At 38.6% G+C, this 21,410-nt stretch overlaps 1 protein-coding gene across 3 annotated transcripts in view; it reads right to left on the bottom strand.

The window, feature by feature from the left end:
• Positions 1-21,410, bottom strand: part of tmem132e (transmembrane protein 132E) — a 414,476-nt gene that overhangs the window by 34,362 nt on the left and 358,704 nt on the right. For all 3 annotated transcript variants that reach the window (XM_044140671.1, XM_044140672.1, XM_044140670.1), the window contains exons 5-6: positions 17,237-17,380; positions 4,296-4,501 (exon numbers count right to left, since the gene is read on the bottom strand). In XM_044140671.1, coding sequence (XP_043996606.1) covers positions 4,296-4,501; positions 17,237-17,380 — 350 coding nt within the window. The remainder of the gene's footprint in view (positions 1-4,295; positions 4,502-17,236; positions 17,381-21,410) is intronic.

Below are 21,410 nucleotides of genomic sequence, written 5' to 3'. Positions count from 1 at the left end.
CAGAGAAATGAAGGAATTATAAATGAGCCTGGCTGCTTGGAAAACATATTGCAGAGCAACAATATTCAAAAAAACTATCCAGAGGGAATTAATGTGTAGTAATTAAAGATATTCTGATATTGTTAATATTTCTAAAACTGAGTCCAGACAAACACCGATATGAGTCTTTCATATAAGATTCCACTCCTGTACTAATCTCCAATATGTTATTTTTAAAAAACAAGGCATTTTTAATTCACTGATCACTAAAAATATATCCTTCGGTACAGCAAAACCGGTTTACACAGCTTGTAAGCTATCACTCAAAATGGATAAAAATACACTGTGGTCAGAACCTTAAACTAGCATGCAAAAGCTAAAATCAATAACTGATTGTGTTTGGGTTTAAGTTTTAGGTAAATTTTCACATTAATTGTATACTAAATTTAAAACAACTAAAAACAAACAAACAAAAAACAAACAAGCATGCTAATCTGACAGCAAACATCCAGTTAAATTTAGTGCATTTCAACTGTAAGTAAAATGTTCCACCCATGATGCAAAGTTCAGTATAAAATTGCCCTCTAAAATAGCAAACATAGTTTACAGAAGTAATACTCTATATAACCAAGAACTGACAAAAAAGCACAGAGGCCTGAGTCAACAAAGCATGCTAATCCTAATTTTAGTATGCTAATATCTCCAACAAATTTTAACCATCAGTTAGATTTTTCACCCACCTTATGAAGATTACTCTAGATTCACAGTAAACTGTGTGCAGAGGTTGTCCTCTACATCATTTAAATCAGACAAAGTCTGATATTATGTTGCTGAAAATAAAACATTACTTTAAACCTAATTGTGAATAATCTGGCTGCAATATCCTTCAGACTACAAAAGGTTTTGATAAAGATGCAGCTACAGTCCAGGCCTGTTTCTCCAAGTCATTTTCTGTGCATACCAACTTCCTCTCTGCCTTCATGACAGCAGTAATCAGGAGCCTTTAGTGAACCTTTTTTTTTGGCTGTTTTGATTGCCACACAGCTAAGCCACGGGATTTCCTCTCACCACAGGTGAAGCTTTTCTCTCCTGCTTGCTGTCATTTGATTTTACTGCCAGCATGTACCCTTTACTTTTCTGTGGGTTTCTCTGCCACATAAAGAAACTGCACACAAAGCCTGCCTGTCACTTTTGATGATGGCACATTCAGACTATGAAACCGTTGATGTCGTCTAGAATGGCCTTCCCACAGGAACCTCCATGTTTTCAGTGATATTCTGTGTTGGACATGTCCTTTCATATTGCGTGCTGTGTTTTGTTTTTCAGTTGCCTGATGCAGCAGGTACCAACTTGTTACTATATTTAAAGGTAAATTGAGCGATGTTTTCACACTGAAATTCGTTTGGGTAAAATATCCAACAGGTAAGAGCTGAACTAATGTGGCACCTTTGCTAAAAGAGCTGTAGCTTAGTGAGACATGTTGTTTAAATGGAAGCAGATTCTGATCTAGTTTTGCATTTCTTGATTGAGTCAGTTGTGAGAGCTTGGTTTTGAAAACTCAGAACTCATTTCATGGGTGATATACTTCTCACATTATGCCTCATGAAAACAGGCAGGAAAAAATTTAGCAAATCCGCCTATTTAACACAATTAATATCCAAGTACTTTCTGAAGTTACTAAATAAATGTACAGATACTTGCTTTGCTCTGGGTCACCATTATTGAGTTTTAGTTTTCGCTATAATGGGACCAAATTTCTATGTTTCAAAACCATAGAACCATCCATGCCACTAAAAAGTGGGAAACTTGACAGGTTGAACTTTTACCATGACAATACTGGCAAAAGATATTTAGGTAGACAATCGCTGTCACTCCATTCAATACTGCAATAACTAATTTCTGACGTCCATCATGGTGTCTCAACAGTATTAGATGTAGCTACAAAGGATCAGTAGACTAGCTGTTTTAATGCATGTTCATTTACTGGTTAAGTGAAAGCACAGCTTCTGCAGTGGTCGAGTTTGCATTTGAAGGTTTCACATCTGTGGGAGCTGTGGTTTCCCTTAAACAGTCAGAAGCCTGAATGTTATGTTAACTTGCCATGGCAACTTAACGCCAACTCTCCGCTGCTGGCTGAGAGATGGCCTAACAGCAGACAAGCTGTTATTGATGTACCAAGTACCTCTCACTCAAAGGAGGCTGGAAAATGAAAGTACTGAAACAGACCGTTGTTTGACTTCAGTGCACCACTCCTTCTAAAGCTACTGTCCATAATGCAGATATTCATAGGAAAAACGACAAAGTCACAGGGAAGGAGATAAAGGCCATTGTCCACGTGGTCAATAGGTTGCATTTGTGCACACAAAGTCCTTACGTTCTCGGGCTTTTGCCACAAATTAAGCGCCACTCATAATCACTCACTGCCACATCGATTGGCTGATCTTGTTACAGACTTGTACGTGCAGCACTTTGTAGCCATCAGAAACCCTGACACTGCAAAAAGAGAATAAATGAGCCTCTCAGGAAGATTATAAACAGCACAAGCTCTGCAGACAACAGCAGCTGGCAGCTATTGCTTGAAAGTTAGAATATTGAGACTGATGGACAGCATGGATTGCAGGTGTCAATATGTTTTTGCTTCAAATTTTGAGACAAAATCCAGAAAGTTGTTTTATTTTTCCGTTTTTTCTTTGAGAAATAAGAGCTATTCCTTCAGTTCACTCACAATTGAACCTCCAGCTTTATTTTAAATGCCATTCATCCTGTCAGCTTTGTGCAACATTTATTTTTGTATGAATATGCCCAAAGTCTTCATTCTTTAACTTTCAAAGTATGGTGGCACTCGGCCTTCCAGACTGTCTTTTTTGTATTGTTTCTCCTCCATATTGGTGTTATCTGAGGCGCCTCACCCTTCTCTGCCACTTCCTGCTGAGCAGCCACAAGCATTAAGACTCCAGGGGTCCTTTTATCTCCCGACTTTATCCTGGACTGGAATAAAGTCCTTGCTCATTGGACTCTCACTGCCACAATCACTCTGTAATACAGTAGCCTACTAAAGTACTTAAAGCCATTGAACTCTTTCACCCTTTTCTTAAAGAACAGTTTCAAAGGATTTTTGTGCTAGAAAACCCAAAGAAGAAGATAAATGTGAAGTGCAAGTAAAGCTGCACTTGTTTTTAAAAAGAAATTACTGAAAACAAAATTGTAAATGTGGAATGTATTTATCATTAGCCAGTATTCACTCAGTGTACTGACTAATGATTGCCAGAACCTCAGCAGTTAAAGCTCCAGGTTTTACAGTATTGTTGGTCTAGTTCCTAGTGCAAATATCTTTGTGCACTTGAAATAAGACAGGCATGAAGTGAACTCTGGTTCGGTTTGAATGTGTATGTGAACGCCAAGCGGACCGGAGACCCCTCTAAAAGCAAGGAAGTGGACTACAGTGCAGGGCATTCTGGGTAAACATAACCAAAACAAATGTGAGAGTTTAGCGCCAGCAGGAGAAATGGCGCAAGGTCTTTTACCAAAGAGACTAAAGAGAAATCCTACAACTGCTCAAATCTGATGCCACTCCATGTCTGTTTACATTTTATGAAGAGGGAAGTTGCAATCAGCGTCTTCTTCAGAGGTTTTCATGACGGTTCCTTCAGTGGTTCTTGGAGTAACGCCACAGCAGGTGAGAAGGGGAACAGGTTTTTCAATTACTTTGGATCTTTTGACAGTGCAGTGTGAAAGAGAACTACAGCAGCTGAAAATGTAACAAATGTTGCAATTTAGGTCCCCAATTCCACCAAATCTATTGGTGTGAAAACACCCTAACTGAGCTGCCCTCTCTTTTAGTCAAGCACTGTGTCAGTTTTAGTTTAAACTCTTTTAATAAGATGATGAAAATTGGCTTGTAATATTGAATTTTAATCAGACATGTATATTTTTCTTAAACTTAGTGAAAATAAAACCTGCAAATATGAATGAGTAGAGCTGCATATAGGATTCAACCAGATAAATACAGAGAGAATGTCAGTAGAAAGAACAAGAGGGAAGTAAAAGGAATGTAAAGGGCCGGATGTAACATGATGCAATGGCATGAAAGTTTTGACATGACTTCATCTACTAACATTTATCAATTTTTCATTTTTCAAAGAAGACATGAATAGGGTGAATGGGGATCCATCTCTGAAAACTAAACTTTCACCAAAGTAGGTTTTGCGCCCTGAACTCCAGGAACATGATTCAGAGAAGAGAGAAAAGACTGAACTCTCACTGGTGAGCAGGTGTGTGTGTGCGCGTGTGCGTGTGTGTGTGTAGCCCAGCCTCACCTTCTGTCAGGCAGAATGGGAACCCTCCAGCCTTTGATGAAGCTTAGAGTGTTGTCGGTGAGCTCCACCTGCAGGGGGAGCTTGGGCACCCAGACGGTGAGCTCCAGCGGCGCACTCAGGTGCTCGTAGCTGAAGATGACTCGGGCGTTCATGGAGCCCCGCGTCTCCTTGCCGTTGACGAACACGTAGTCGCAATTCATGGAGACCTGGAAGAGATCACGGTCAGCCGTCAGAGGCCATCTGTATGGTAATGGTCACATCGGCCGTGGGGAGAATCTCAAAGATTTGTGATGATACGTAGGGCGCAGCGTGAAGTTTCTGCTACAAATCACAGCAGAACACTTCATAAGGTTGGGCAGAAATGGAACATGCATTTGCTTCCCATGGATGGGAAAAGAAAAATGCACTGCAGAGGTGTGAAGATTTGATTTCTTTTTACTTTCTATGCCAGTATTGAGTTGTTAAAATTAATGAGATGTTACATTTTAAGTGCAACTGTAGATCTTTAAAGAAGAATTACTGTGCACATTTTCCAGATATTAAGACAAAAGATGACTTCACAGGATTTACGGACCATAAAAAAAGTCTATTTTTTGAATGACCTGTGCAAACCCAAAAAAATTGTATCCTGTACTTTGCGGTCCAAGAGTTTGGAAGCTTTTTATATTCTGACCAACACGACACTCGAAGAGCCTGCCAGCATTGAGAGAAAATCTGGAATGAATCGATGGAAATCAGCTGCTGTGTTGGGCCGCAGTGAGGAAACCGGAGGCTTCCTGGGCTCGGCAGAACAAAGCCGACAACAACTGCTGCAAACAAAAATGCTTACAGGCTGCGGGCTCCTCTCTAATCTCATTTGCATCCTTTATACAGCCAAATTAGTGCTTCCAAGTAACCCCAGTGTTTGTTAAGCTTGTGCAGAGCAAATTAGGCGTTTACACCAAGTCCCCGACACCAGAACCGTGTCGCCATAATCGTCTATGAACAATTACACGTAATATGCCACGAGAAGCTCTTAGGCAAACATGTCACTCTTCTGACATTTAAGATGAACTTTGCTTAGACCTGCTCATAAATAAACATGTTCACACATTTCACCTTTCACGACACATTCCTGTAATGGCATATCATTTGAGGCACAGAGAGCATGAATTCAATATATCGACTTTTCTAAATTTAACTCTAAACCATTTTTCAGATTTCCCATCAAATCGAAAACCCTCCACAGCTTCATTTAAATTATAATAAATATCCCCTTCCACCCCCAACAGTAAATTATTAACTGCAGAGGAACTGGAGGGCTTTGCTTTTGGGCTCCTGCTAAAGATTTATCAGATGTTGGGAGGTGGCTGGCATTGTAATCAGAGGATCTAATCTGTGGCCAATGGAGGTCGGCCTGGCCAGTCTTCTCAGGGCTGGGGATTCATCATAACTGGGAAGAGGTCTGGGTAATATAATTTTGCACATGCACACACCGCAGCTGGAGTGGAAGGCCTTGGGAAGATGACAGGGTTCCTCTCTTCGGTTCAGCTGATGCAATTTGTTTTTTTTTTACTGAATTTAAAGACAAACTTCAAATTTTGTAGATATGATTTTAATATCTATAAACTAACCAATTATGGCAGTCTTACAACATCAAATCTGTCTTATAACCTGTTGATAAACTTAATCCATATAAAGTTGTGTTCTCGATGTTTTCAGGGCTTTTAAAATGACATTTCTATTTTACTTTAGGGGTGAAATTTCAAGGAGTTTAACATGGAGGCTCCAACTGCTTACCAAAGATAGTTTTGTAAGGTTTCTTATCTTAGCATGTATGCCATTTTTGTTTTTAGTAAAAATCATGTATTCTCCAAGAAAATGTGACATATTTGAAATGGCATGTTAGAGTTGCACAAAATCAATCATAGATAATCAGATTTTAGTCTGGTCAGTTCTGTGTAGTTTGAACTTCTTTCAGAATGAGTTTAAGGCTCTGTCACTTTGAATCCAGATAAACTGCTGCTGCCACACCTCCACCAACCCAACACTAGCACTTGAAGTGAAAATAGCTGCAAACAGGTGCAAAATTAGAGAACTGTACATCTTTGAAAAGCAGAAGTGGAGCCTCCTGCACAACAAGAACATAGCAAGTGGTTCTCGAATGGTAAGTCAAGAATAAAACACTTTTAAGTTTTTGAAACAGCTCACCAAAAAAACCAACAACAACAAAAGAAACTTTGTTTTACAAAAACTGCTGATTTTTTATTTATTAATTGCTTAGACAGTTTCTAGAAGCCAAAAACTCAAATGGAAGTACAAAAATGTACAATATGTGAATTTTACATAATGGGTCCCCTTATACCAAACACCCAGTGTGGATGTGTAAATATATGCATTTTATATATATATATAAAATGTTGAGCTAGTGTTAACATTTCTCTCGTTATGGTGGGAATTGGAAGCTGTATTTCCTGAGGAGGCAAAAATAGTAAAACCCACTGATATATATGATCAGAGCTACAAGATAAACAGAAAACTCAACACTATGACCCCCAGCCAGCTATGATTAATCACAGTAGAGAGTGCTGACAGCATGAGCCTGGCGCGTACCCACCAACTGCCCAAAAAAAAAAAAAGTTCCCGGAGAGCTCTGGCAGCTACAGCCGCTGATAAACTTGGCCGGCTAATTGCAAGTCAAAAGCTGTTAGCGACTCTGGGTATCAGTGGTCCTGCGGGGGCTTGCTGAGGAGGGCTTTCACACTCCGAGCCGCCACATGCCGTCACACGGCCGCTAATGCTCTGTGGCATCCTCCATGGTGCCGGCAGATTGCCTGGGTGGAGACGGATTGTCGGAGCACCGCCTCGGATCCGTAGCTGCTCTCGGAGTGCCGCATCGAGGACCGGTCGGGTTAATGTGAAGGTGAGAACACCGAAGGGCATTTAACACATTTATTCCGTGACATTAACTGAACTAATTTCCCAAATAAAGGCAGCAGCTTCTGTCCTTTCAGTGATTTCACCCTAATGAGAGCTCTCTTACAGCATCGCTGATGATGCCATGCAAGTTAGTTCGCCCACATCGTGCAGAAAAAGCAGTGTGATGCTAGTATTCTGCCATTAAATGAACTGTTAGGATTGTTTAGTGTGGTTCTGTAGTTTTCTTACATGTGGCATCATATCCCATTGAATTTGTGGAAAACTGGAAAAATCTTCTGAGAATTGAAGGGCTCAAACATTTTCACTGTGCAAATTTTCTTACTCACGCTAACTTGGAAGATTCCATCCTTTTTAGAATTTGAAAAACTTATTTTCCACAAAATAATGTTCAGATGAAAGAAAGATCTCTTTTCCACTTATAACTTTGAACATTTTCGTCACTTTTATTGGTGCAGGTCAGTTGAAATTTTGAACTGTGTAAACAGAAGGTGGGATATCAGAGCTTGAAAAATGTCAGAAAACGCTAAATTATTAAAGTTTTTATTTGATTCGTAAAATCCACATTAAACGTTTCAGTTTAGTAGAATTGAATTTATACAAAAAATACTTTACTTTTTAAACCATAAAACACCCCAAACTGGTTTCATCAATGCAGATTCATCATCACATTTGTTAAATCTCATCAATAGATCATACACAGACTCAGAAAAAACAAAGAAATGCTTCTTTATAAGACCTGCATCTCTTATAACAGCTTGTTTAAACTGGGATGAGCAAATATTCAAGAAGGAGATAAAAGAAACAAGAAATGCAAAGATACAGCAACAAATTTAAAATCAGAAATGGTTGCCATGTCCACAGACTGCAGATAAATGTGGGTTTAGGACTGCTGAGTCAGGCTTTTCCACCTGAGTCTAGAGTCCAGTCCCAAGTAAACACATGAAAGTCCCAAGGTGAGTCAAAAACACAGGTATGCAGAGTCAAGACAATTCCAAACTTTAGATGTCGAGTCTTAAGTCCATTCACTAATTTTGACAAGATCTCCTTTGGTTTTGCCTTTCCTCTTTATCTCAGTCTGGCTGTATGATTAGAAAGATGTTGGTTTGGAGGATCCTAAGATCATCAATGGAGGACATGGTTTGATTTCTTCCTTCTCTCTCTGTTCTTTCATCCTGCTCTGCATTCTTTTCATGTCCTCTGTGATTTTGGATCATGGTTCAGGTATTAATTGATCTTTTGAGACGCTAATCAGCTGGTCACAGTTAAAACAATACTTTGTTGCCATGTTTGTGCAATATAACAACTGTCCAAGAGTGGATAACAAAAATGAGATCATGGGGTACGAGTTCATAAGTTTCATACTTCTTTATACTCCTTTTTGAGCATGTTGAGATTTATTGTGGTACAAAAATATATGTCTTTTGCATTCCTTGTTCATGTATGTATTTTCTATTATCATGTTTGAAAAAAAAAAAAAAAAAAATCCTTCCAGCTGCACAGCATCCAAAACCAAACCAGAGATAATTGTCAGAAAAAGCAATGATTCTACCAAAGAAAATATGAACAAAGGTTCTGAATATGAAAACCACAAATGGGCGGAGTCCAGTGTGCACTGGAAGAAGCCTGATTTTGATCAAAACAAAGACAGTTCTTGGACAGTCCTCTCTAATCCTTATAATGGACAGTCCTGAAAAGCCACCCAGATACCCCAGAATCCAGCAGCAGACACTCAAGGACCAGAGGGCTAAACTTCTAAGACCAATTTATAGTTTCAGATTAACATTAAATACATGTATTTGGATTATGCACAGGGAGAAACACAAACTCCACATCACTGTAGCTTCAGTGCTGCCTATTTCTATTAAAAAGATCAATAATCAACAATCAAAACCTTAAAGTTTTGAAGATTAAATGCTTCTTATAGCACTGAAAAATGTTCAAAACCACCTAGTAATTCATACCTCATTTGTGTTTGTGTAGTATGCTCCACTTCGATTGTTTTTATTGTTTGTCAAACAACAAGAGCAAAAAATGGGTATAAAAAAAACCAAAACAACTGGAGCCATCCTGTTCGGCACACTGCAGATTTTGTTTTAAAATTAAATGTTGAACTAAATTAATTGCTCTGACATTTTAACAAATGGCGTCGTCATTTAGGGATAATGCATGCGTTTCGGTGCAGACAGAGCTGACATATGGTTAGCACTGCAGGGACCGTGTCTTGTGGTTGTTTTGACATTTTTTTTCTCTATGTGATGAATATTATGCGTTTGCTTGAAGAGCGGCATTGTCAGCGAGTTCATTTAGCTCGGTTAGCTAAATGAAGCAGCCCCCATTAGCCTGTTGATGGTATTATTGATGATGAAAATGATCCATTGTTCGGGTGATCTTTGAATTTAAAGCCATTTGTTTAGATGTAATGAGGAACAAGCCTCATACAGGGCTTCATGAGGCTACCCAAATTTTTTTCTCTAACTTCTACAAGTATTTTACCATCAGGACACATAAGCTTTAGATTCCAGAGATTGTAAATGTCCAAGTGTGCTCCAGTTCTCAGTAATTATTGAATATGAACATGACCTTAATCTGAGATCTTGAACTACTGTCCACGTTAAATTCATGGTACCACCAAAGGTAAAATGTGTCACACTAACATGGAGGAGAAAAACATGCAGGGCACTGTAGGCATGCAGGATGAACACAGGCGTGTGATGAGATGTGCAGACACAGGGCCTTATCTCTGGCTTCAGATGGGGTTACGTGAGTCACATCCCCACAGGAGACAATGATCAGTGGGGGACGGTCGGAGTTGTCCACCACAGCCAGCAAATCCTCCCAGCCCCCTGAAACGCTGTCACACTTTTTTCCCTTTGGTTGTTCCACCTTCTACAGCAGCCGTGCACAAACACACACAGGTTCATGCACACACAAAAACTGGCTTATCTGCTACAGGCTCTACATGCACACTGCAGCTTAGTTATTTCCAGAGAAGAAAGAACTAAATAAATAAAAGCGACAGTAAAGAAAAATGACAGCCTCCCACCTATTTTTACTCCCAGAGTTTGAAGGAAAAAAATACAACAGCCAGTGGGTTGGCAAATATCCAAATGAGAGCAAGAGGTTTGAAATAAGGTTATTCTAACAGTGGAAGCCTGTTGTAGTTTTTGTTAAAGTGTTTGAGCTAAGAACCTTTGTAATGAATGCAGTACAGTCCTAACCTGTATCTACACTTCGGAGTACCTCCAGGGTATCTGTAGGTTACCCTATAGGGTAGTGTTTCCCAACCCTGGTTTTCAAGGCACAATGCCCTGGATGTTTTAGATATTTCCCTGCTGTAAAACACCTGATTCAGCTAATTCACAGTTCAACAAACACCTGTTAATTGAAATCACTTGTGCTGAAGCAAGGAAACACCTAAAATATGCAGGGCAGTGTGCCTTGAGGACCAGGGTTGGGAAACACTACTATAGGGTATATGCCTGCAGGATTCCTATTGACAACTTGCTGGGTAACTAACAGACTTTTAAGCTACGGCTACCTATGGGGTACTAATCAGGTACTAAGGGTACTTACATTGTACCTCAAGTGTTTTGCTGGCTAACTTACAGGTGACCTATATGATCCCAACAGGAAACTAGGAAGGGTGTTTTTGGGTATATATAGAGTCTGTAAGGGTAGTACTTGAGATTTTAGATGGTATGTAATTAAAGCGTACCTGTTAGAGTAGTTGGGTGATGCTTTCAGGATACCTATGGGGATAGATTTAGGCTTAATAGACTTTACCTAACATGTGCATAAAATTTACTTATAAGGTTTCTTTCACAAATTTAATTACAAAGAGAATCACTGTATGGTCCTTTTAAGGTCACGTAGGGCATCAACAGAGCACCTAATAGGATATGTTTAAGACCCTTTCCCACAGGTGTGACTTTAACTGATTCTTCCCTAGTCAGTCCCAGCCAGATTTGTCTACATGTGCAAATCTTCTCTGTTGTTTGGAACCACCTCAGGGTTGTACAAGCTGGATCTAGTTGAGTGTTCTGCACAAGCGATTTGATTGGCAACAAGCTGCATTCGTTGATTTATCTACCACAAATTGGGAGATTTATGCCACTGCAACAGTGAAGGTGGTACTTGCAAACTTCTCACACAACAATAACTTAACCACCATTTTCAGTCCACAATGAGGATGCAGTAATTGGTGAGATAAATAAATATAATGAGAGAATTTTGGAGAAACTGGCTGCCCAGGGGTATATCCACTAAATAATATTAGACTGTCGACAGCCCACACACGGTCTCACGTTACTTCCCATATTCACACATACATAGTGAGGAACACACTGCCAACGGAGACACACCCAACTTGGCTAGAACCAAACCAGACATTAACTGGCTACAGTGATACTTGACAAAGGAGAAAGGGCTTTAGAATACTTATAGGTATCCAACAGATGCCTACTGGCTACTTAAGGGCTTCTGTAATCAGATTACAGAGATCTGTGGGGTAATTCAAAGATACCCATGAGAACTGCTGCATGAAACTCTCAGGGTACCAACAGAGTACCTATTGGGATACCTTCAGAGTACTTACATTATGCACCTAGGCAGTATCAGTAGGTTACTTAAAGGGTACCTAGTAGAAACCTAAACAGGGTTGTTACTGGGTTTCTTCACTCAAATTACAGAGCTCTATGGAGTAATTACATGCTGCCAAGGAGACCAGATCTATGATAGATTAAGGATAACAACAGTATAGAATAGGATAGCCACAGGGTGCGTACAGGAAAGTAAGTCACATCACACTACAATGCAGCCCTCATAGGTACCCTGCTAGTTACTTCCAGGAACCCTTTAAGTACCCAGCAGTTTTCATGGGTTGGTTCCAAGTCTCTCCAGCCTCACCAGAACCCCTTTTATCCATTCTGAGGATCGTTTTATTGAACTGTCGTGACTCATGTATTTCCTGGGCTTGAAGGGCTCATTTTAAATTAGTTGAGAATGTTCAATGGCAGGATCGTCGAAGCAAGTCCACTCAATATCACACGGCCCGTCGCCTTGTCTTTAATGGATCATGAAAAATGATGAATGACGTGCTGAGGCCAGCCACCCCCTGCAACACCTGCTCTCTTCTATTGACAACACAATGCAGTGCAAATGAAGCCCCCACACCCCCACCTTCAAGACACAAGTCTATACAGTTGATACATTGATCAAAAACCTGCCATGGCCCTCATTTATAATTTAATTTGCTCTCTCTCAAGCACATAAGTTATTAACGGGTACAAACTCTAGTACAAGATGTGAAGAGCACAAAGAGAAGTTGGTCCAGTAGATAAGAGAGTGAATATACTGGACATATGCAGGAGCAGACAGAGCACAATAACAGCTAATGGCCACAGTCTGTAAAATCTGCCTCAGTCGACCTTCACGAGCTGCTCGACCATGGAGAGAGCTTTTATTAATCTGACTCCATGTAATTATCACTGAGAACAGATTCATTATTCTTGAAATGGAAGAAATAAGTGGGCTAAAATGTAAAGATTTCACTTAGAGGAAGCCAGTAATGAGCCTGACAACTTAAAGTTGATCACATTCTGACCTCCTGCTCACTCAGATTTAATTTCTGTATATGCTCCTGTGTTCAAACTGTCCCAAAACCTTTAAATAAGATCCTGGATTTGGAGACATGATAAAGTAGAAACAGGTTCAAAAGGAATTTTTTTATTTTTTTTTTGCTGCTTGTCAGGTTCTCTGGTAAAGGCAGAAGTTAGCTGAAAAACAACCTTTTTTTTGTTCATATTTGCTGCAGCTGTCACTGCGGCCCTGACTGAAAAACATGAGGCAGACGATCTGTGAAAAACTAAATTTGGCTCCTCCTAGTCTCTCTAATGCACAAACTCGTGAAAGGCTGGAAGAATCATCTAATCCCAGTGAGTCAGTGCAGTTACTGTGGTTACAAGCCTTCACAAGCAGCTTCAAAGGTAGCCTAATTCGCTAGAGTTATGCTTTAAGCATGTTTTTATCCAGAAACATACGTTAAAAACAGGTTTTACTATAATGAGGAGATGGTGCTGTTTGTACTCAGACAGCATCTGATAAATAATGCAATTTTGGACTTTTTCCAAGCAGAATCAGCTTCACAAAAACAACACAGTATCTATAATTCCTCTTATTTTTAAAGGTAATGGTGATTTGTTTTTAAAGTTATGCACACACTCTTTCAGACGAACAAATATGGTTTTAGCTCCTTTTTGTTTGTACCTCCAGAGAATCTTCAGTGGGTGTGTTTTGTTTGGGGTTAATTACATTTTCTTTTCTAAACTGAATAGATTTTATTGTTCAACCTACAAAAAACACAGAAAAATCCTGTTTAACAAGGTTATTGTGATGCTGAATCAAAATGCTCTCAAGACCAAAAACGAAACAAAACAAAGGTAGTTTGTGGTTTATTTTCATCTCTAAATGACTGCTTTCTGAAGCGATAGTCTCTTTAGTTTCCTAAAAAAATAAATCAACACTAAACACAAGGAAAGGCAGTCATAATTGCCAAAAAGGAGAGAAAACTGCACAGACCAGTAAATGGATGCATTATTTGTCCAACTGTAATGTTTCAAGTCCCATGCATTGAAACTCTGAAAAGTAACATATTTGGACACCTGAATGGCCATTCTCTGCCTCGTATCAGTTTAATGACCATTAGAGTTTCAACTGTGACTTATGTGTCTGTGGTGTGGACCCTCTTTGTTTCAAGTTGAAGCAGTCACTTCTGAAAACATGAATTGGTTAAACCCCAACTGAACAAAAACTGCCCTAAAATCAAAGTGAAAACCCTCACATCAGTTTCCACCGCCACGGTTTGAAAATGTGTCAATATGATGCAACATCGATTGGAAAACATCAACCCAGATTCTCCAATATGCTCAAATGGACTGAATTGGTCATTATCTTGTGCTTTAAAAGAAATGTATTTGTCATTAAATGAAAATCAATGGATTTCTCGTTCCTGGCAGGAGTTACTCCCACCTCTGTGACAGGACAGCTTTGAGAGTGTTACAGATAAAATGACTATAAACACATCTGCCTATCTTATGGTTTTGGAGAAGCAGATGGTTTGGCTGTGGGGATAAACTATTTATTCATATTTTTGTTACTTCTGGCTCAAAACAGTCATTAAAATCAATTTAAAAAAGAAATTGGTGAACAATTGTTGTGAAAATTTTACACAAAGAGGCAGAAAGAAGCGGAGCAGCAGCTGCTGGAATGAACCCAGCAGGAAGGAACCGACACATGGTTGCTATGAGATGTCCTGCAGTAAGTGGCACAGATTACCATAACAACCAGCAGCAACAGTGGCAGCATTTAGCAATTAGTTAAAAATTATAATAAAATTTAATTCAGTTAATTTATGCGGAAACATGTTGGATTCTGAAACACATGCAGATCAGAAACACGCATGTTCTGCTTCTCCGTGGTGACTCCACCACTCTACACTAACTTAAATGTCACTTGACATTTATAAGTGACTACATTTATAGATGATATTTGGGCTAAATCTAAATATGCATATAAGATCTCTTATGTGTATTTAGTGGCAAATATGACTGTTTTAAAATATCATTTTTATTCATTATATTTGGTTTTTTTCCCCCTCTGATTTGCATTTAGTCTTTTTTGCTGAATTAAATCTTACATTTAAAATGCAGTTACTTCAGAGGTGCATTGAAGGTATCAAGGTCAATAATTGTATTTTGATTGTGGCTTAAGCAAAATAACTGCTCTGGTTCAACAGATGCATCATTTTTTGCCAGAACATCCAGAGGAAGAGAGCGTGTCTTGGCAGCTCCAGTTTTATGTCTGACCTGCACTGTGTGCGCCATCATTACCCAAAACATCCTGTTGATGGGTAGTTACTAACAAATTAGTCATAAAGAAAGAATACCATCTATAAATTCAAGAGTTGTACATGGTTTCTTGTGAACTCCTAGAAACTTTGTAAAAGTGATTCCAGCCACTAGTTAAACTACCTTTTCAAAAGTTCAAACAACAAAGATACCGTCAGATGGACAATAGAGACCATAAAAGCTAACATGTATAGTATTATTTAATTTTGTTTTTGAGAGTTCAATCAATCAATCAAATTTTATTTGTATAGCACATTTCAGCATTGAGGCATTTTATAGTGCTTTACATCATATCAAACACAGAAACACAATGCAACATAGAATCAATAATCAAAACACGACAATAAGTCAAATTCCATCAGTAAATTTGCAATTGATTACGTTTCAAATACTGCCAGGTTGGTTTTTAGTTGAGTTTGCATATAAAAGGTTTACCTGTTACACCCCTACTGTGTTATATGGAACAAAATACCTGTTGCTACTTTTATTCCCACTCACGCTCACAATCACGCAGTTCAAAACGATGTAAACAGCCTTTCAAAGGGCTCCGGCACCGGGCTCCGTACACCTCTTTCACAGAATTTCGCTCTGGGACTCTGCCGTTCCTCACGGATTTTTGTGCAATTGCAGCCAAATTGTGCCAAGGAAATAAATGGTGCTCCTGGATTGGGTGCTTTGCAAATGCCAGCCAATGGAGTGTCAAGTAGCATTGCATCTTGATATTTCAGCTTCCCAAGCTGCATTTTCTTTTGAATATATTAGATATGCACTATGAAAATGTTCTCCAATGGGCAAATATTCCGTAAATAATCTGGATGAATTTTACTGAAAAATTTATGATTATTGAACATATAAGCAGGGATCCACTGCAAAGAGGGGTTTTGAGCTACACTTAGTTTTTCCACACACAGCTTTTTTTCCCCCATTTGCTTCTAACTTTTGCTCAATAAATCATGACGTAATGGTGGTTCTAGTTGAGGACAGTGTTTTTCAAAGTGGGGGCCACAGCTCACTGGAGAGTCAAAATTAAAGGCTGAAACTTAAACATTTGAGCAAACATCTCCATTTCTGTCAGTTTTGTAAACTTTTTTCAGAAAACTCCTGAGGTTATATAAAGTTGTTTTTGAAAGAAAGACTCAGTGTTAGATTTTTTTAAAGGTTGCCTAAAGGTCTTAAAGGGTGAGCTGAAAACAGGAGCCAACTGAAGTGTTGTTGTTCACACTGCTGCATATTTGAATGTTTTAACATACATTACTCAACATTTACTCTCCTAAACCACATCTCCCTCCACACCACCACTTTCATTAATCTCACCAGTGCAAAGCAGCACAATGTTCCCTATACAGTTATTAACTACAACTGTAGTTGACTTGAGTGTAAAAACAATTGCACTGTCTCATGTATTAGGGCTGTTATAGGTAGAAAAAAAACAAGAAGAGTACATTTCTGCTATCTCTGCTATTAAAAATTTCTAGAAAACAACATGGAAATTTCTGAGTTTTAGAAAGTCATTAATTTCCTAGAAGCAATTCAGAAATTTTGAGTTTTCAGAAATGCTCTAGAAAAAACATGGGCATTTCTGAACTTTTGAAATTCAAAAATTTCCAAGTTTTTGTTAACATTTTCTGAGATTAATATCAAAATGTCCAATTTTTTTCTTGCAAACTTTCAACTTTTGAACCTTTTGGCAGAAATGTACTCCATGTTTTTTTTTTATCTACAATGACCCCAATGCCTTGTCCTGGACATGGCCGACAAGTTGTTGAGTTCTAAATTTAATCAGTTTAATTGAAGTGTATAACTCTGGAGCTTTACTATTTTCCTGCTGCTGTAGAAACAACTAGAAACTTGGTGGGAACTGTTTCTGCTTCTGAAAGCATCTCATGAAGCTTTTACTGTTCATTTGTTTTGTTATCGATTTCTATGTAGAATCATATCTACCTCCCCTGATCGCATCCAAGGCAGGAATCAAATCAAAAACACATGTGGGGCAGCTGGAAATGTATTTTTTATGCTTTCCTGATGATGCGACTGTGGTTCTGTGGAGGGCTAAAGGGATTACATCTGCCCTGAATCACATCTCACAGACAGGCATGGAGGAAATGTGGTTTACCGTACCTTTACGATGTCTTCATTAGACGACTTGCACTGCACAAAGGCTGAGACGTCGGCAACGGCTCCGTTCATCTCTATGGAGACCATTTTGACGGGAATGGCCACGGTGCGTCCGGTCAGAATGGCCGTGTTGATTATCTCCGTGTCCTGTGGGGAGCGAAGGGGAAAAACAGGCGTTCACGCCACAGTGAGAGGCAGGGAGTGATTTTCCTCCATAATTCATCAGCGTAGGCGAAGTCCACATTTAAAAATCATTACCATCGCGGCCCCTGTGCCGTCCAGGTGACGCTCTCAGAGTCAGACCGCAGCTCATTTCGGTGCACTTAAATATCTTTCCTTGGATTTCATCAACTGACATTTTCATTTCAAGGGCACTTTACTCCCAATGAGTGAGTGGAAATAACAGAAAATGAGATTTGAAAGAACAGGAAAGTATTACCCTTTACTTTAATCATAAAGGAAAGTCGTTTTGGTTCCATATCGGGTCTAAAATTCAGGATAGACATTTAGAGTAGTGCACCACAGGGTGTGATGCATCTAACCTTTATATGATTGGAGTTATAGCACTTTAAGATGCTTCGTATTGTCGTAACACGAATGAAAATGCTTTATGAAGCGTTTCAGTAATGCTTCCTTTTGCTTCATATGGTATATTTTGTTCTGACCATTCAGTAAAGGTTTTCGTCCTTCGTGAACTGATTTTTGGGTAAACCGAAGAAAACAGCAGCAGCTTTTTTCAAAGAGAAACCATAAGTACAAGAGTTTCATTCAAGAGCATAAAAGAGAGCAGAATGGAGTTTTTAAAATTCATCCAATGCATAATTTCAGCGAGCTGGACTGACAGAGTAAATTCTCATAAAGTGTCTGTAAAATGGAGAATTAGAGGCTGTTGCAGTTATTTAAACTCATAATTTGACCCAAACTATTAAAAACTTTGAGCACCTGCAGGCATTTTTTATATTAAATGATAAATATTGCAAAAATACTGCTTGAGTGCCTTTTTTGATGACAGTTCTTATTTGTTGTTTAAAATTGAGATCGGATAAACATCCAGACATCTGTCGGTCAATTAATAATCTTTGTAGGAAGAATGACACCTTTGGTATATTTAATTTAAATAAATGTTTTCCTTCTGTTTACTGTCAACCCTGAATAAACACTGCTACAAATGGAATATTATCCTCTTTTTTAAATCCTCACCAATTTACTTAAACATATATGCACATTACTTATTTATGAGTTTTGGGGGGGATATGTTTTCTCATTCTTGGCAAAGGGAAAACCCAGGAGACAGTCTAAATTTATGAAAGTCTCCAAAAACTAAAAATAGTACATTTAAATTTCAGAGCAGCTCTCATTTTACAGTTTTAATGAGTCTGCAGAGCGTACAGTAGCATCTCTCCCCTCGTGGGTTTAATCTAAACTGCAAGGCAAAGAAGTGTTTAACAGTCAGAGGAGAATTACGCAAGCTCTGCACTTATTATGATTTAACACACAAAACAAACATTACACAACACTTGGGATGTTTGTGTTGGTTTTCTGTTTGACCCCCACTTGATATTTACTGTGCCGACCTCCCCCAACTCTGGGATCACTGCAACCTCTGTCTAACAGTATAAATTTGCATTTATTTGCAGTTCTTAAAACTAGAAATGTGCAAATTCATTTGTAAAGAGTTGGATTTACAAGCTGGGAGTAAACTTTCAATCTATAGTTTGAAAGTTTACATATATGTAATGTATGGAGTAAAATACATTACAGCAGGGGTGTCCAAACTTTTTGAAACACGGGCCAAAAATGTCAAGTTGAAACTAATCCAGCAGCAACATATATGTATTTTTTTTGGCATTTTAATTACAATTCCAACTGCTCCATTTACTGGCAGAGTAAGTTTACGTAGAAACATACAGGTACTGTACATGTCTGTCTCACCTTGCAGATGAAAGCTAGCTAAACTAATTTTGCTAGTTTGGCAGTAAGTACTATAGTAAATATCATTGGTATTTATCTTAGTATTACAGAGAGGAGGGTAAAATACTCAAAAATGTACATTTTTGATTGCTTGATTACAATGTAATGTACTTATACTATTTATAAGCTGGAAGAGAGGCGAAAGCTAGTTCTTAGCTTGTGGCTTGTTTATTGTTGTCATAGCAACTGCCTGCAAAGATTGTTTTCAGTTACAAAGTTCACAGAAGTGTGACATCACATGAGCACTATAAAAAATAATATCTAATGCAAAACACTTTAGTTTAAAGCATATAAACATTCACTAGAAGAAAAGTTAGTCACTAAAGGTCACTGTTGAAGTGACTTTTACTTTATCTATAGTCACCATAGCAACTACTGATTCAGCATTTTCTGGATCACTGTGCAATATTAGTCAGCAGGTTCTTCTTTCTTATATCAAGAAAGAATGTCCAACAGATAGTAGAGTTACAGAAGGAGGCTTTCTGCTGAATTTTAAGCTTTAGCTGCATCTTTTAGTTTCTTCCTGGATTAAAGGATTTTGTCTTTTTGCCTTTCTTTTTTTAAATTTGTCTAATTTCCGCAGTGGATTTTGTGTGGGTAACAGACTGGACTCTGGGGTAAAATCCTAATTGAGAGAGATCATCCTCCTAAGCTCCGCTCGCCGTTTTGGCATCTGGAGCGCATTCACCACACGGCACACTTTGCACATAAATGTACGCTGCTATGGGAGCTCTAATTATGCTTACCTGAAAAAAACAGTCATCAATGCACAGAGTTATCATTTCAGTAATTACCATGTCTGCAAAAGGCAGCCAGATTCCTGGCAGGTACAAAAACTGGCTTTGTTGATTTGGTACATACTGTTCTGAACTAATTTAAGCTTGGCTGCTTCAGTGTCTTTAACTATACAGAGCTCAGGTTTCCTCACTTTTTGGCATTTTATCCTTTCCCAGCAAAAAATTACACCACAAATATTTTAAGACAAAATAATTCTTTTCTCCTTAAGAAATGACAGAAAAAGTGTCAGTGTACATCAAATGTCACTGCAGAAAGGCCAAATTTGTGCCTTTGTTATGTTATTGAGTCTAGACTAAACCTCAAACATTTAAAGTATTTTACACCATTTATACATTAATCTGTTTTCAAGCCTTTGCAGAAGATTAGCTTCAAACCTCTGTCCTGTTGGGAGACACTGTGCAGAATGGAGTCAGTTTCTCTGTGAAAACTTCCTGTTTTGTCTAAACTCTGCCCAGAGATAAGAGTCATTTACTTGCAGTTATTGTCCCCGTTTTTAATGAAATCCATTAGCGAGCAGCTCCATCTGGCCTCTGGCTTTTTGTTTGATGGGTACTGAGGCGAAATATTTTAGTCAGACATTAACTCTTCAACTGTACATTTCACTGACGTGTTTGTGTGTGTCTATGAATGAAGGCTGATGTATATTAGCATATAACTTCTGGTTTTGTCTTCACCGGCCTGGGAAACAATGAATTAAAAAAAATTAAAAATTCTAAACATTGGGTAGATGTCTTAACGTTAAGCATTGCCACTACCACAGGTGATGCACGACTCACCAGGCTCCTTCTTGTTGGGATTTTTTTCCCTCTTCAAAGCAAAAAACCAAGTCAGGTGTTTTGCTGCTGATAGCAGCTGATTTAACCATGCAGTGATGAAGCCCCAAACACAAACCTGGCTGCGGTATTTTCATGTTTAAAAAATAAAGAAGGGAACATTCATAGCTGAGGGTTGTGAAAACCAAGCAGTAGAAAACTCTGCAGACTTATAGGGACCAGTATTTAGCAGGAATATAAGGAGAACAAAGATACACGCAGAGTTCAGCCTCTGTAGACGCTGGTTGGGTGAATTCATAAGCAGTAAGCCACTGTAACCCAACAAAACCAAAAAAATCTCAGAAACAAGATTTATCTGTAAAGGTTTTAAGTTTTAACTTGGGCAGAAAAAACTTTGCTTTGTTAAAATGTTTTCTCACATAGTCACTGATGATGTATGATAGATGGTCTCACACCAACACAGACAACATTTCTCTTTAAAGGGCCGGGTTCATCTTTCAATCTGCTTCAAAACAAGATAAGAAATTTCTAACTTTTCATTCTTCTTTGTTTTTTCTTCTTCACCAAATACTTTTCAATGACATAACAGAAAAATGAAAAGCCTAAAACTTGATGAAAACCCAGAGAAAACCATT

This window comes from Gambusia affinis, linkage group LG15 (genome assembly GCF_019740435.1).
Source record: "Gambusia affinis linkage group LG15, SWU_Gaff_1.0, whole genome shotgun sequence".
Classification (NCBI taxonomy): domain Eukaryota; kingdom Metazoa; phylum Chordata; class Actinopteri; order Cyprinodontiformes; family Poeciliidae; genus Gambusia; species Gambusia affinis.
The sequence above is the reverse complement of the archived record's forward strand: the minus strand, read 5'-3'. Positions and strand labels throughout refer to the sequence as shown.